The 17,307-nt window shown below is 43.8% G+C and overlaps 1 protein-coding gene across 7 annotated transcripts in view; it reads right to left on the bottom strand.

Moving 5' to 3' along the window:
• Positions 1–681: 681 nt before the first annotated feature.
• SEPHS1 (selenophosphate synthetase 1) overlaps positions 682–17,307 on the bottom strand; it is a 30,761-nt gene continuing 14,135 nt past the window's right edge. For 3 of the 7 annotated variants that reach the window (XM_025853478.2, XM_073879907.1, XM_025853477.2), the window contains exons 6-10: positions 15,852–15,942; positions 13,731–13,830; positions 4,176–4,388; positions 2,442–2,611; positions 682–1,068 (exon numbers count right to left, since the gene is read on the bottom strand). In XM_025853478.2, coding sequence (XP_025709263.1) covers positions 1,015–1,068; positions 2,442–2,611; positions 4,176–4,388; positions 13,731–13,830; positions 15,852–15,942 — 628 coding nt within the window. In that variant the 3' untranslated portion in view covers positions 682–1,014. Of the gene's footprint in view, positions 2,612–3,248; positions 3,672–4,067; positions 4,389–13,730; positions 13,831–15,851; positions 15,943–17,307 lie in introns of all 7 variants that reach the window. The other 4 variants (XM_025853480.2, XR_012374568.1, XM_025853479.2 and 1 more) reach the window with 4 other exon arrangements.

Genomic DNA, 17,307 nt, shown 5'->3' with positions numbered 1-17,307 from the left:
GCCCGAAGGATAATTGAGCTTACCAGGGCCCAGCCTTTTCAGGCTGTATGTAAAAATCCTGTGCATTTTAACAAGCTGTATTTTTGGATGCGACTACGTCATAGGACTTGAAGAAAAGAAATCACTATACCAGGAAGCCAAATAATGAACTCCCCACCAATCGTGTGATACGCTAAACAGATTTTGCTAAGTCGTCAAACTGCACTGTCCTGTCTTCGCCTCTCCTAGCCCCCTGCTCCGTCCTTCCGTCTGCGGTCCCAAACCTCAGTGCACTTGGCCCCGTGGGGTGCTCGTCGAAGACGGATTCCCTAGAGCACCCGACCCTGGACTCCGCGGGACCGTGGTGGGACCCGAGAATGTGCCTGTGACAAGCACCCGCCAGGTGATCCTAATGCAGGCGATCTGGAATGCTCTCTGGGAAACCACGCTTTAAAGACCCGTTCTTTCCCCTCGGGATCACATGAATTACCCAGACCTCTAGGTACCCACCATTTTATTAATACGAATCTTCCCGAAGATGGTTTCCTCGGGTGCAGAATCCGCTTAGCTCTCTTCCTCTCAGCACGCCTGCCACCGAGGAAATCACCGGCATTCAAGGCATGATCAACATTAAAAAGAATTCGGAGTTAGTCATCACTAGTGAATCCAAAAAAGAAAAGCCCAACAGTACGTTCACCTTACTCAGAGGTTTCCAACACATTTTATTTTGTAGACCACTGGTCTGTAGCTTTCTTTTGAGGACCAACATCTGTATAAATCCCTAGAAAACGTCCAAGGAATGTCAGTTCCGAAGCAGCCTTTCGGGTCCCGCACACCGTACTATGGCTTGAGTTCCAGCTACACTTGCGAAAAGGCTGCCCTCTGGCTTCTGATGGAGGACGGGCGCATCCAAAGGAAAGCCTCTAGGGGCTGTCCTTTCCGGAGGGGTGGCTCCCTTTGGCAAGAAGAGGATCTGTCGCCAGGGCTTTGGTGCCCGTAAACATCAGAGACTCGCAGGGCCGGCTGCTTTCTCTCTCAGGTGGACACTCGAAGAGTCAGCGCGCTGGTGCTTAGTGACCGCGATCCGTCCTTATGGTTTAGTGGGTTAAAATAGAAGGAAGCCTCTGTTTTTAAGTAACACAGATAAACACCTTTTTAGATTGCCTATTTGTTCTAGCACTACAAAATTTAATTCAAGAAAATATAGGCCCCATGAAAGACTTAAAAGTTTATAAAACTAAAATCTAGTTTTCCCCAATAAATTGTACTTTTAGCCAAAACCCTCCCAACGCTTCTAAATGATACTAAAGGGGGCATCTGATTATACAAGAGCAATAAAAAAAATTAAATATTTATTTGAATAACAAGTTTCAGTTCGAGCTGCGACGTTGGCAATGCAGATTTTTTAACACAGATCACAAAAAGCGTGCACAAAAAAGTACTGGCACCAAGGACAAAATAATGCTAAGAATTCGGCTAAAGAACTGCTGAGTTTAGGAAACCAAAAATCCTGAAATCACTATACAAAATATAAAATGTAGTAACCACTACCATCCAGAGAACAGTCTTTATTATTGATTATATTTCAAAATTATTTGTGTAGTTAATTATAGATTGAGTTGTAAATGAGTATTATACATGAACGCCCTTCCAGAAGGCCAATTCCCTGTGCACTAGAGAACATCTAATTACATTGCAAAAAGGATCCTTGCTTGCTGTCCGTAAAGAAAACAGTCAATGGTATTACTGTAAATATTAGGAAAGCTACAAAAAAAGAAATTAACTTTCTTTTTTTGTCCCCAGAGTGCTTTCCATGCAGAGTTAAGCACTTGCCTTGTTGAACTGAACACACTACGGGGAAAATGTCCTGGGTCAAAAGAGACGCTCTTGAATGAGAACGCTGGGCTTTACAAAGCAAGGACTGGAAGGAACCATGCAACCCTCTCGCTCTTGGGATACCACTGTGTCACTGACCAATTCCATCTTTCCAGAATACCATCCAAGACACTTACAAAAGACCAGACTGATAATGATAAATACGCACAAACTGAACAGACACCAAGTGCTATCTGACACCACGACGGGTATGTCTGTGCTATGGGAAAGCACCTTTAAAAAGAGCCTATGCGGCAAGAGATAAGTGTCTAAAGATTCAAAATGAATCAACAGTATTGGATAACAATATAATTCTCAACTCAGAAGCTGCCTCAAGATTAGGTGCATCTTCAGTTAATGTAACAGGAAAAAAAGGCAATGGATTTTATTTTATTAATTGCATCCACTCACAAATCGACCTAAGGTCACCAGATGTGTAGACACAATGAGATTTTTGTGGTCGTTTATAGTCTTTAATTGAAATGATGAAAAAGGAAATAGATCTATTTAAAAACAAAACCAAAGAGCTACTTGGGTCGAGATTAAGAGGTGGCCCCCGGGGTGGGGTTCACGTTCTGAGTGGCCACCTGCGGTGCGACTTCGATGATCCGGGGCTTGTCTATGATTCTGGCCGTGCGATTGCCCTTCTCCACGATCCCAATAATCCATGCTTGGTGGCCTTCCCCGTATTTGGGAGACTTGATCTCTGCACAGAACCGGGCGGCTTGCTCTCTCGGTAAACAGATTAGGAGGCCTCCTGGCAAAGGGAAAAAGAGAGAGAAAGGATCATCGTCCGTTGGGACGCCGAGCCGGCAGTTTCTCCAGACGGCCCTCCGGCCACCAACCCGTTTCTAAGTGAGCTGCCCTTTCTAGTCAACTGACTTCCCGCAGAGGACACGCTACAGCAACGCGCGGCTTCTTGGTGAACCACTATATTAAAGGGACACACACATAGTGAAGCTTCAACTGTGAAAATGACCTCGTGTGAATCACTGAACGCCGTGCAGGAGGGAGGTTTTTTTGAAGGCGCAGGAACATACATCGTAGCTACTTTCTTCTTCCCACACTGAGAGAAGTATTTCAAACCAAAAGAGAACTTTTCTTTTTTGACTTGATTTTCTACGTGGATTCCTCCTTTTATAAAAAAAAACTTTCTGTATTTTTTTTTTAACTTAAAAGTTAAGATCATGAAGAGGTGTATGCCTCAAAGTATCACGGTCCTGTCACTGGCTCTGTCATCTTCAAAACAGAGAAAGCATAAAATATTTTTACGAGAGCCTCCCTCACGACGTCGGTAGCTAGGACAGAAAATTTTATGTATTCCTAAGTAGAAATAACAGAGTCAAGAAAAAAATATGTATCTATGCTTTTAACAAAAAGTAAAAACTTCTCACTTTTGAGTAAAGGAAACAGACGGAATCTGACGGTAATCTCTGCTGACTCCAGGCCCACCAGGCGGTGGGCGCCATTCCAGCCCGATGAAGGACCAACAGTTCCGGTGCCTGCTTGGAACTTTCTTACTAGAAACTGGATTGTAGTTTGTTGTTGTTTTAAGGACAGGAAATTGAAGGGTCCTGTACAGAGGCCGTGGGAGGCCTACTGGACAACCGCAGGCCCTCCCAGAGAGCTGGTGGGTGGGCAGGGCTCTGTGGCCCTCGCCTCTGGCTGCACCCCCAGAAGCCCACTGAGGCACTGCTGGCATTCCTGCGGGCCAGGCCCACCCCAGACCGCCGCAGTCAGGCTTCCTGGGAGTCAGGTCTAGGCACCGGTATTTTTACATCCCCAGATGATTTCACTCTTTTGTCAGGGAAGGGAAACTACAAAGTTAGAAAGAAAAGAGAAATATGAAAAACTGAAAGGAGCAGGATATCCTGGGTGAAACACAAGAGTCCAGGTAAGGGGCACTCTGGAGACATCGTATATCATCTCATTCTTAAAATAGCAATTTTGGACATTTTCTTCAAGGAAAACATATACCATGTTCAATGTAACAGAGAGGGATCACAGTTCATTCAAATGCTAAGTTTCCCATGAAGGCCGAGGAAGGACCCATTTTCCCAAATTCTCCCTCCCTCCAGTCCTGTCACCAAACAAAACACTGATTTCACGCTGTTGGATCACACACAGACGGGCAGGAGTCAGGTGACCTGCAGCACCCGGGGGAGCTGACGACATTCATGCTAAGGCGGCCAAGGTTATCTACCAGCACTGACCTCACACACAGTGGGGTCGTGCTCACGTACTTGGCTTCTTCCTTGTCAGAGGACTTTCCGTTAGCCTCGCTAGTTTAATCCTCAGATCTGGGCCCAGGATCCTTGTACCTGATGTCTCCGGGCAGGTCCCGTGCATGAGGCCAAACATGTTTCCACAGGCCTTGCTCACAGCAGCCATCTTGGCCAGGACAGGAAGGTTGTGGATCACGAAGGACACCTCGTTCCTCTGCTGCTTGGCCAGGTTCTGCGCGTGACCCAAAATTCCAAAGCCCGTGATGTCAGTGGCGGCGTGGGCATTGAACGTGTGCATGAGCCCCGCAGCTAAGAGAACACAGAGGAGCCGTTTATTATCTGGTGACATAAATGAAGATGGAGGAGAAAGCCACCCTTCTTCAACTCAAAATTTTAAACACACTTTGATGTCAAAATTCCTAATTTGTCAGGGAGGTGGCACATTGGAATAATGAAAATGTAATTTCTAAAAAAAACCCAACCAACAAAACAACAAAAACCAGAGTGAATTTTTGAAAGCTGATTTTTTAAGGTTTTATTTATTTCGGATAGAGCAAGAATGAAGAGAGATTGAGAGAGAGCACGAGCATGGGAAGAGGGAGAAGCAGGCTCTCCAATGAGCAGGCAGCCTGAAGTGGGGCTCAATCCCAGAACCCTGAGATCATGACCTGAGCTGAAGGCAGACACTTAACCAAGTCTGAGCCACCCAGGCGCTCCTGAAAGCTATTCTACAAGAACCATTTAGAACTATCAGCAGCTTCAATCAACAGTAATTTTCCAGTGAACTAAAAAAAAAAAAAATCTGTCCAGAAGAATCAGATCTAAGCCATTCTAAAATCAAAGAACAAGACTTTTTAAGACGGACCTAAATTCAAAGCATTCTTACTACAAGTGAATTGCCTAAAAGGTTAATTTTCTAATAAAAAAATAGTTCTCGGGGTGCCTGGGTGGCTCAGTTGGTTAAGCGACTGCCTTCGGCTCAGGTCATGATCCCAGGGTCCTGGGATCGAGCCCCGCATCAGGCTCCCTGCTGGGCGGGAAGCCTGCTTCTGCCTTTCCCACTCCCCCTGCTTGTGTTCCTGCTCACTGTCTCTCTCTGTCAAATAAATAAAATCTTCAAAAAAAAAAAAAAAGTTCTCGAAGTAGTTTCAAGGTTTAAAGAAAATTGAGCAGGAAGTACAGGAGGTTCCCGTATAGTCCCCGCCCCCTTCTCCCATTATTAACATCTAGCATTAGTGAACTACCTTTGCTAAAAGTGATAAGCCATTACTGATGCATTATTAGTAAATGAAGTTCATAGTTTACATAGGCGCTTACTCTTGATGTACAGTCTCTGGGCGTTGACTAATGTGTGACAACCATCAGAGGATATAAAGACAATTTTCACTACCCTAAAAATCCTATGCTCCGTCTATTCTTTCCAGCCCCTCCCCCCAACTCCTGGTAACCACTGCTCTTTTGACTGTCTCCATAGTAGTGCCTTTTCCAGAACATCAGAATTGGAATCGTAGAGTGCTCTTTTCAGATTGGCTTCTTTCACTCAGAAATATGTTTTTAAGTTTCCTCCATGTCTTTTTATGGCTTGATGGCTCACTTCTTCTTAGAACTGAGTAATATTCCACTGTCTGGATGGACCAGTTTACTTATCCATTCACCTACTGAAGGACTTCTTGGTTGCTTCCAAGTCTTGGCAAATATGAATAAAGCTGCGACAAACATCCGTGTGCAGGTTTTTGGGTGGACAGAAGTTTCAGTTCAGTATGATAAATACCAAGGAGCACAACTGTTGGATGATATTAGTGTTTATTGTATTACTATGTGTGCTATAAGGACTTTCTCCCGGTCTGTGGCTGGCCTCTTTATTCTTCATGTCTTTCATGGAGAAGTTTTTTATAAAGTCCAATTTGTCAATTTTTTCTTTAATGGATTGTGCTTTCAGTGCTGTATCATTAACAGTCATCACCAAACCTAAGGTCACCTACATCTTCTCTCAGGTTATCTTCTAGGAATTTAACATTTAGGTCTATGATCCATTTTGAGTTAATTTTTAGGAGAAGTGTAAGGTCTGTGTCTAGATTTGAATTTCTGCCTGTGAATGTCCAGTTGTTCCTGAGCCCTTAGTTGAAAGGATGATCCTTTCTCCATCGAACTGTCTTTCCTCCTTTGTCAAAGATCAAACTCTATTTTTGTGGGTCCATTTCTGGATTGTGTATTCTGTTCCACTATTATTCTTTGACCAGTATCACACTGTGGCAATGACTGTACCTTACACCGTCGTCAAACTGGGGTGGTGTCTGTCCCCCAACTGCTCTTCTTCAACACTGTGTTGGCTGTTCTGGGTCTTTCCTCTCCATATATAAACTCAGAACCAGTATGTCAATATTCACAAAATAACTGGCGAGGATTCTGAATAGGACTGCACTGAATCCATACATCAATTTGGGAAGAACGGACATCTTGACGATATTCTTTCTATCCCTGTACCTGGAATACTTCTCCATTTATTTACATCTCTTTGACTTCTGTCATCAGTTTTACAGTTTTCCTCATATGGAGCATGCACATACTTTGTTAGATTCATACTGAAGTATTTCATTTTGGGGGGAGTAACAAAGTCTAATTTTTAAAAAATTAAGTACCTCTTTCTCATGAAATGAAATACACCCTATGTTTACAGGAGTACCCTGGGAGGGAATGTGTTTTTTTTTTTGGCACATTTTCTCTTTTTAGACCAACATTTCTTACTTAAGTGCATTCTCAGCAACAGAGGTGGAGAGAAGAATCGACAATTCTGGTCCATCACAGTGGCCGAGCAACCAGACATCCCATTCTATTAACGCACCCAGGGCAGGAGGGCAGCTGATGACATTTAATAGAAGCCAAGACGTGCACTTCAGAAGCTCTTCCCAGTGCCATCTTGGGGGAACTTAGAAGACCAGAGAATACAAGAGGACACGCCAAATCCTAGTCAGTAATAGGTATCAATCACCACCTCCTCCCTGCATAGGGATTACTGTTGCTAATGTTTCCTACAGGAATTTTAATGGAACACAAGAAGCAGAGAAGGGTAGTACACTACGTCGAACTCCTGTGTGCCCAACGAAACCCAGCTCCAACCACTACCACCTTTCTGAAGGGGTCTTGTCTATCCCAGCCTACTTGTTGGGGAGTGCGGTGGGGTGGATCACGTTAAGGCAAACCCTAGTCCTACTACTTCGCCTGTAAATATTTTGATATGTAACTCTTAAAAGATAAAAACTTGTTAGGGACGGGCGCCTGGGTGGCTCAGTTGGTTAAGCGACTGCCTTTGGCTCAGGTCATGATCCTGGAGTCCCGGGATCGAGTCCCACATCGGGCTCCCTGCTCGGCGGGGAGTCTGCTTCTCCTTCTGACTCTCTTCCCTCTCGGGCTCTCTGTCTCTCATTCTCTCTCTCTCAAATAAATAAATAAAATCTTTAAAAAAAAAAAAAACTTGTTAGGGACACCTGGGTGGCTCAGTCGGTTAAGCGTCTGCCTTCAGCTCAGGTCATGATCTCAGGGTCTTGGGATCGAGTCCCACATCGGGCTCCTTGCTCGCTTGTACTGTCACTCTCTCTCTCTCTAGCAAATAAACAGAATCTTAAAAAAAAATAACTTGTTAACCACAATACCACTGTCATTCCAATGCAATTAATATTGTATGTAACAGATCTCTCTTAAACCTCTGAATTTTTAACAGTTTCCCCTTTTTCTCCCCCATGCCGTTTGTTGTGCAAATGGATTCACCTGTTCTGTAGAGGCTCCTGCTTTCTGGATTTGGCTGTCTTCCCTGATGGTGACATGTTCTACTACCTTACATAAAGCCCATCCTGGCAGACAGGTCCAAGGCTCGATGAGATAGATTCAAGTTCATTTTTTTCTGGCAAGAGTACTTCATTGGCAGGGGTCAGGGGCACTTACCACCTTCACCTGAACCTTTCACCTAACAGTTTTAGCAGCTGCTGATGACTGTTGTTGAGTTTCCTTAAATCAAGGGGGCAGCAAGCGTGGCAAGTGTGTGATTCAATCATTTTTCCTGCATTTATGAGAAGTGACTATTCTAAAGAATCTGCATTTCCCAAAGTACAGTCCACACAAGAAAGGTGAAATATGTGATTGATTCATTTATTTTCAGAATGTGTTGGTGGCTCTAGCAACTTCCAAAGGTGGCCCAAAATGTTAATTATCGCTAGGGTCTCACTGGTGTTCAGACAGTCGCTATGCTACAGCTGGCTTCAGCCACTCTTTCTTCTTGATGTTCACATCGCTCCTCTCCCCGTTTGACTGGCGGGAGCCTCCTCAAGATACAGTGTGGTGACACGACCCCCTTGGTTGATACCTCCATTACTTTCAGGCACAGGAGGTCCCAGGCTTATCTTCTGTACTTCCTTTCCCAGAGTTGGAATCAGCCGTTTCCCCAAGGAGTCCTGGCACTTTTTCATGGGAAATGTTAACTTTCAGATCAGAATCTGGGCACTAGGAGTTCATTACCACTAGCTTATCGCTGCTTCTAGGCCTTCTCGACAGACGCGGTAATAAACATTTTTAGGGAAAAAAAAAATCCTGAGTTCATACTGATAATTCCAAAGTAAAGATTACAGTTATTAACTTAGCTTCTTCGGTCTTACTTCTTTTTATTCTTGAAATCTTTGTTCCAAACTGTATTAATTTATCTGTTTTATCATATTATCCCAATATTCTCACAAACAGAAGCCCACTGAACAATGATACATCTTTGTGGGGTTTTGTCCCGAGGATACATATTGAAAATATCAGGCTCAAAGTGATTTGAAATAATTCTTCCCCATGTGGTTTTGCCACTAACTTGATATATGTTAGGCAGCTTTTTAAAAATTTTGGTTTAGGGCGCCTGGGTGGCTCAGGTGGTTGGGCGACTGCCTTCGGCTCAGGTCATGATCCTGGAGTCCCGGGATCGAGTCCCGCATCGGGCTCCCTGCTCAGCGGGGAGTCTGCTTTTCCCTCGGACCCTCCCCCCTCTTGTGCTCGCTCTCTCTTTCTCTCTTAATCTACCTATCTCTCTCAAATAAATAAATAAAATCTTTTTAAAAAGCAAATAAATAAAAAATTTAGTTTAGAATTGTAAGCAATGCTATTTTTTATATAGTTTTTTTAACCAGAGAAAACATTCATTTTGAAGGCAAACTTCAGAGAGGTCTACTTCCTCCCTATTCCCTCTTAGATCGAACTATTTTTATTAGTGATTTATTTTCCCCTTGTTCCTTTTTGAAAGTATAAAATACATATTATTCACATATGAACATACAAAATGTAGCACACCACATACGTCCTTCTGCCCCTTTCTCGTTCGTTATCTGAGAGCGTCCAGGAATAGAGATCTTGCATTCCTTTCAATGGCTGTCTAGTATTCCACTGTATGCACGTCGACTAGACAACTCTGTGACCTACTGTGGACGTGTGGACTGTTTCCCTCTTTTGCAATTATAATCAGTGCTTCACTGCATAGTCTTACAGACATGCCATTTCATATTCTGGCCACTGCAGCTCTGCGGCAGAGTCACAGAAGTGGGACCATTAGTTCAAAATACATGCACACATAATTTGGTAGGTATGATCACATACTCCTCCATAAGCTTCTGCCATATGGTCACCACCAGCAGTGTACAAAAGTAAGGATGTGGAATCTGAAATGCTCAAATACGAGGAAACTGAAAATTCATACAAATAAGAATCAATCCATTACAAATCCCTTACTGTTAAACGACTTAATTTGAAGAACCAGAAAAGGGAAAAAGACTACTTGTACATTGTAAGTGGCACAGGAATAGAGAGGAAAAGCCTTGGTGGTAAGTGATGAGAGCCTCTCCTCTGATGAATTAAATTATTACAGTTAGGAATTAAATAACTGAAATAAGAATTAAATAATTACAATTTCACTTTGGAATACAGCCAAAGAAATATTCCTGGAATGCAGAAAACAAACTATGAAAAAATCTGATCCCCCAAAAAACTATTGGAGTCAGCAAGAGGTAAATTAATTATGGTGTATCTCTGGTGGATCATCTAGGCATTAAAAATTATGTGTTCTAGAGTATATAATGTGAAAAAAAAAAGAATTCAGTAATATTAAGTGAATAAAAGCAGATTCCAAATACAAATAAAATGTATGATAACCATTAGTTGAAAACATGAACAATAAAACAATAAAACAGTAAGCCACCAACCAACCACAGGAAAAAATCCTGGAAGAAGACATAAATATACAATAACAGAAGCTGTTCTGGGTGATGAGACTATGGATAAAGTTTCTTCTCTCCTTTTTCATTTTTTAAGAACTTCTATAATCTAAATCTATTGAGATTCTCCCAAAATCTAAATATTTTTACAGTAAAAAAAAATATATATATATATATAAAAATAAATGGGAAGAGAAAACACATTACAGAAATTTTTTGAATGTAGCAGATCACTGTATGTCGTGGCATGAAGGCCCCCTGGGAAATTAGTGAGCACCGTCCAGAAAATCCACAGCACTGACCTCTTACACGTTGTAACCAGAAGCCCGGGCCTAGAAAGTTCTCAGCAGGAACAGTAGACCAGACAAGTCAGTCATGGTGTAGAAAAGTACATAGTGGTGAAAATGAATTAAATATAAGTACATACACCAGGAGTAACGCTCAGGAACATTAAGTGTGAACAAAACAGCAGGAAAAACACATAGGTAGGATTCAAACAAGCAAAAACAAAAAATAACTAACTGCTTAAAGATAGAAGTCTCTGTGATAAAAAGACTTTACAGTGATGACAATGAACGTGAGCTTCAGAGCCATAGCTGCTCCTACACAGGAATTCAGGGGCAGACTGTGGGAGGGGCACCTCTGGGCTTCCACGGCCAGGCTCTGTTTCTCATACCAGACGGTGTTGCACTGCTGATCCTTAAGCCCTGCACAGATTTTATAAAATTCTTTTGTATCAACTTGGGATCTCATTAAAAAAAAAAAAATGTTTTCACGTTTTTAAGTAACTTTATTTTTTCTTAAAGATTTTATTTATTTATTTGAGAGAGAGAGAATGAGAGATAGAGAGCACAAGAGGGAAGAGGGTCAGAGGGAGAAGCAGACTCCCTGCTGAGCAGGGAGCCCGATGTGGGACTCGATCCCGGGACTCCAGGATCACGACCTGAGCCAAAGGCAGTCGCCTAACCAACTGAGCCACCCAGGCGCCTTTTAAGTAACTTTTAAATCACAGTGTCAGGCAAGATCTTTTAAGATCCGCTGGTCAACCCTATTATTTCTTCTTTTAAATAACTGAAGTGTTACAAATATTTGGTTCAAAGTCATTTGGAGAAAGGTGAAGAATAGAGGGGATAAGACAAAGAAAATGCATTCAAATCCATTTCTTTTTTTTAGAGAGGGAGAGGGAGAAGCTCAAGCATGGAGCCCAGCTCGGGGATCGATCCACAACCCTGCGATCATGATCTGAGCCAAAATTAAGAGTCGGACGCTTAACCAAGTCAGTCACCCAGGCGCTCCCCACATTCAAATCCATTTGATTGTCGGCTCAGGGAATCCTGAAAAACTAAATGAGTGATTTTTTTTTTTTTTTAATTTAAGTAGGCTCCATGCCCAGCATGGAGCTCAGTGCAGGGCTCGAACTCACAACCCTGAGATCAAGACCTGAGCGGAGATTGAGAGGCAGGCGCTCAACCAAGTGAGCCACCCAGGCACCCCAAAGAGTGACTTTTTTTTAAGGAAAAGATTTTTGAACTTCATCTTCCAAGTTACAAAACAGAATGCCACACAACCCACGTCCTTAAATATAATATGCCATTAATGATGAGAAAGAAAACTGGTATTTCCAGAAAAAAATCGTAAAAATTTCCATCACTAAGCTTATCAAAGTTGATGAAATGTGTGATACTGGAGAAAGAGCAGTTTTTATAGTCAAACAGTTTTGGGTCTGAGAACAGGATCTGCCTGTATTAATGCATTTCCTCTTGGCCAGAGGGGAGAAACAGGGTCCAATTCACACGATTATGAAAAAAAAAAAAAAAAAAAAAGTCCGTGAAGTACCAAAAAGAAAGCTAGCATGTTGTATGCAAAATCAACTCACCCGGTCCATATTTAACGAGGACCTACAGTGAGAACGAGTCCCTCCTTCTGAGTGCCGGGGCGACCGACCGCAGTGAACCAAACCAACGGAAATACCCGCCCTCTGGGAGCTGACATTCTACACGCTGGTTCGCTTCCAAATCATCTGCACAGATGGTTTTCTAGAAACAGTTCCTCTGGCATGTCAGAGGTCAGGACTTCAAAGACCCAGGAGAAGAGCTTCCTTCTTAATTACACAATATGCCTGGTATTTTCTACATCCATATGAAAGCCAAAAAAAGGGGGGGAGGAAGTATAAGATACTTGAACTATACCAAGTAATCCCCTTGGCAAGCCTTGCTGCTTTCTAGAAGACGAACTGTGGTTCCTGAACCTTCCTGTTTCATTTTAATCTGCTTTTGAAACTTAGTGTAGTACCAAAGTATTTGCTCAATTACTGGGCATAAAGACTGTGGAATAGCTTCAATCTCTTACTTAACTGTTCAGAAGGAATAGATGATAATACTTAAAAGCGGTACAGGCAGTAGTTGCAAATCCCGGGTCCCCACTGGTGCGCTGTGGGGCCTTGAGCGAGTTACTTCTCTGTAAACAGAGGACACTAGCAGCTACCTACTAAGGCTGTCCTAAGAATGAAGTAGGAAACTAGGTCAAGTTCCTGAGCCTGATTACCAGATAACTGGTAGCCACTATTTATTATTGTTATTACTTTCTACCCGTATTGAGAAGCTAGACAAGAAACGAAATGTAAAGAAAAAAGTGACAACACGAATGTCATTACTCGTTTATACACACAAACATGGGAATTCAAAGTAACAATGTGAACACCTCGAATTGATAAGTCAAATGCTTCTGAAAACATGCTACATAAGTTTCCTTTCCATTTTTATTGGGGCACAGAGGAATTCGATACTGCCCATCATCCCAGAAATTTAGGACTGGAAGGAACAGAGAGAAAACAGAACCTCAACTCTGCTTCATCAATTCGGCAACTGAATTCACGAATCCATTCCCTATTCTCTGCTTCTCCTCTATGCTCGGCACCGCTGTCACTGTGAGGGCATCTACGCCGGGGAGGCAGAGGGGGACAGAGGTGCTGGCAGAGCCACAGCGCCCTGGGACCCCAGGGACACAGCTGAAAGCGTGCTGCAGGAGGAGCTGCCGTGACCCCACGACCCCATCTAACGTAGTGTTTTCCCCCCTAGTCCTCAGTCTTTCCTTGTCTCTCTTGCAAGTCAACATTTAAAACGCATTTCTGCCAGGAACACATGGGATCTCGACTAGTGATCTAGGACCCCAAACCAGGTACCAGCAGAAGGGGGTCTGCAGTACCGGCCCGATCTGGCTCCTGGCCTGTTCTTCCAGCCAAGACTGTGATTTTTCACATGTTTAAGGAATTGGTGCCAAGGGAGGAGGGGCAATGCAGCCGAGACTGGACTTGGTTCACTGCGGTCAGTCGCCCCAGCACTCATTTTAGGCCCGCAAAGCCTAAAATGTTCCCCGGCTGGCTGACCCCTGCCAGAGACAAGCCCTCCCGCCCCAGTACCTGTTCTGTTCAGCCTCGCCATGTTCATCATTGCCTCCTGGTACGCCAACTCAACGTCTTCTTGGGTGACCACTAGTTTGATCTTATTCCATTTTTCAGGCTAGTACCAGGAACAGAGGTTAGGAGGAAAAGGGGAAAAATGTGATTAATCTAACCACTAGAAGAAAAAGAGTGTATTTTGGGGGGTCACCTTCTGGGGGTTTCGTTTATCTAATTTTGTACACAAAGTTACGTTTTCTTTCGCTTCCTGTGACTTGTGTTTTAGGTGCCCCGTCAGATGCTGAATCATGCCATCTGTTCTGTTCCTGACCACCCCCTCTTCTGTGGTCCAGTCGTGCAGTTTCCTGGCCACGTAAACCTGGCAGGACACTGGGCCGCAGTGCGGCTTCCCCCCACGGCTGGACGCGGCTCACACCGGGAATGGCTGCCGACATACTCTGCTGCTCCTCCCCATCTCCTCTAACAAGCTGAAGGCTTGCACTGTCATACAATCACATTTTTACCGACGTGACCTAAATTCTGCCTCAAGCCATCTCGATGGACACACGAGGGTGAAAACAGCTTTGACTGCACGCACCCTGAGGACAGCCTGGGGTGACCACAGAGGTGGTCACAAAAGTCAGGAGAAAAGAAGCTTCCCTTTTTCCGCAGTCTGATTTTCAAAGACTCTAGCATCATGATACTATCATCCTGCTCCATGAGTGGCCACCATCCAGGCATTCTTTTTCTTTTTCTTTTTTAATAATACCCAACAATCTACTACCCAATGCAGTAACTGAAGTCCAGCCATGTGCTCTTCCCTTAACCCACAGCTCCCCATATCTCCCCCAGAGCCAGTAACTATTCCAAAGTTTATATTCATTCTTCTCCTGCCGTACAAAACAGATATTCTTGTACATACAGATGCCAAAATAATTTACTCTCTGGTTGCTTCTGACCTTTATGAAAGGGTATTATGCAGTTACATAATCTTTGGATCTTGCTTTTCTCAATTCTGAGCATTAAAAAAAAAAAGTAAGGGTAGTGTCAGGTTGTGAGTAGGGAGAAGGATCCCAAACCCCTCATTTTTGAGGACCCTCTGCCTCACCTGCCTTCTTTCAGCAACCTTGCTAAGTTACTCAGACCTGGCCCTTTGCATGAAGAGGCACCGTAGATTCCTGGCCAGTCGTGGCCTTCCAATGTGACTTACAGGTCATCATACCTGATGGAAGGTCTCCCCTCGTCACTGGATGGAAGGGAAAAGTAACTCAAGGATGTGGCTTAGAGATTTTCTCTACTCTGCCGTATCAAGGAAGATATATCTGGTTGATCAATAACATAAAAATTTTTATTCTTTTTCAACTCTTTCTCAAGAATGGTAGTTCAGATGACAGTGACAGAAATTAAAAGCACCAAGATACGTGAGAATATGCGATAACCGTATTAATTTTTGAATTGTTATGGCAAGGAGAAGAACCCTAAATGAAGTGTGATCATAGCTCAGCGGAAAAGTGACTCAGGATAAATATCTTCATATTCTAGAGGCTTTCTGCACAAGGTAATTACTTCTCAAAATGTTGGAGTTACTAATTAGTTTAAAAAGACAACACAACCAAACAAAACAACTGAAAACCTCATGAATAAAATAATTTAAATTGTCAACAACCCTGCCTGTATTTATACCCCCAAACACTACACTTTCCATACATTCTCCTATGATTTCTTTTAGTGATGCTTAAGATATGAAAGATAAAGCACTCCATACATGGTACTGATTTAATAAAAGAAAACAGACAGTCCCTAAAATTTGTGAAGGACATGGCTGATACTCCACTCCGGGGTAGTGGAAATGAAGGAGCTCAGTTCTGGAAGACAGGGTGAAGCCACGGGGACGACCTAGATCTGAAACGTGCAAACAAGTCTGAGGGGCAGGGCTTGCTTACGGATGAGGAGCAGCGCTCACTCCAAAGCAGACACGTCTTCTCGAGAAAGCGTACTCCACAACAAGCACACCAAGGAGACACTCACAGGACCCCGTGTGCAGAGGGAACGCCCCGATCTCCACACCCACCAACAAAAACGACCCCAGTCCCGCCAACGTGCTATCCACCCCGCCCCCATGGCAGGCGGCGCTCCACTCACAATGTCCAGCCACTGGTGCACAGCCACGGCCACCTGTGTCCCCAGGGGCTTCGTCAGCACAAGCACGTCCCCCGGCACTGCGTTATCTGGCCTGAAGAAAAGAACAAGCCAGTTGAGTGTAATCAAAGACGTAAACTCACTATCAATAGAACAGGAGAAAGAAAAGGCTGGTCCAAGTGCACGTGTGTTTGCAAAACACTTAAAATTTAAGCCAACCACCACCAGGGCAGTAGAACCTTCCTTGGAATTGTTACTGAGGCCATTGCTGGAGCAGAAACACTGAAAGAAGTGAAGGGTCTGCCAGTTACCTTCAGGATCGCCCACACCCCCAAGGAGTGGACAAAGAAGGAGACCACAGCCTTCAAAGGCAAAGGCCTCATCGGGCCACGCTCGTGTGTAATTCTCAGTACAGACCCACCATGGTTCAGGGGCAACAAGACTCCTGACACCAAGACCGTTTCTCACCATCACTCACGAGATAGAGACCCGTGGGATGTGGCTCCAACCTGCGCGTTTAATGTTTTGGTGATTTCATCAAAGTTCTCAAATTCAAACTGACCCACACTAAGTTCCCTACTTGGCGCCCAGATAGACTCCTTGGTTGTTCCCTGTCTTAAAGACAGAAGGCCAACACTAAAAACACAAAGGCCGACCCCCCAAGCGAAACCCCCATCACACTGCGCCCTCGCTGCGGGGCATGGCCAGCCCTCGTGTCTTTCTTGCGTCGGTTCACGCTGTCCACCCAGCCGCTCTGCCCTCCAACAGGAGAGGACTATGTCACCCATGCCGATCACCAAGCCAGGGGCACAGACTTAAAATCAACCACTAGCTCCCCAGCTCATCCCGTGATCTCTGTATCCACTGTTCGCTTTGAAAAATGTTCATGTGGTAACGGTATGTAAGAAACTTTCCTTTTCCAAAAAGTAAGCCTTGAGACATGAATGTCTTTCAGGTGTGACTCAGCCGCACCTTGGCGCTGGTATGTTCTTGGACAGCACCGGTCATGTGCCAGCCACAAGCATTACGACTCACAACTACCGGGTGATGTTCAAGTTCATAGGCACTACTGGATGAAATATAACGACATGTGCACGCTCATTCCTGTTTTACAAACCAAACATACATGCTGTTGACCAAAAAATCCACTGAAGCTTGTTTTATTATGTTTTCCTAATTTTTGCAATTGCTTAAGTTCTTTTTCTACTGAAAAGCTGAAATGCGGGAGGCAGATGGACCCACGATCCTCTGTGCAGAAGCCTGAGAACGAGCAACATAAAACACAGGAAAACAAAACTCTGGTGTAAGTAAAATGCAAGACCCTTCACATGAAAGCTATCAGACAATGTCTCTAAAAGGAGCTCCCATCAATTAAAAAAATGGGCAAAAGACAAGAATATATAAAAATATGCTCAACTTTCCTCACAAAGGAGTAAGGTTTAAGCCACCAAACAGACTG

This window comes from Callorhinus ursinus, unplaced genomic scaffold, assembly GCF_003265705.2.
Source record: "Callorhinus ursinus isolate GAN/ISIS: 27379988/994484 unplaced genomic scaffold, GSC_fseal_2.0 scaffold36, whole genome shotgun sequence".
Classification (NCBI taxonomy): Eukaryota; Metazoa; Chordata; class Mammalia; order Carnivora; family Otariidae; genus Callorhinus; species Callorhinus ursinus.
This window is presented reverse-complemented; position numbering and strand designations above follow the sequence as displayed.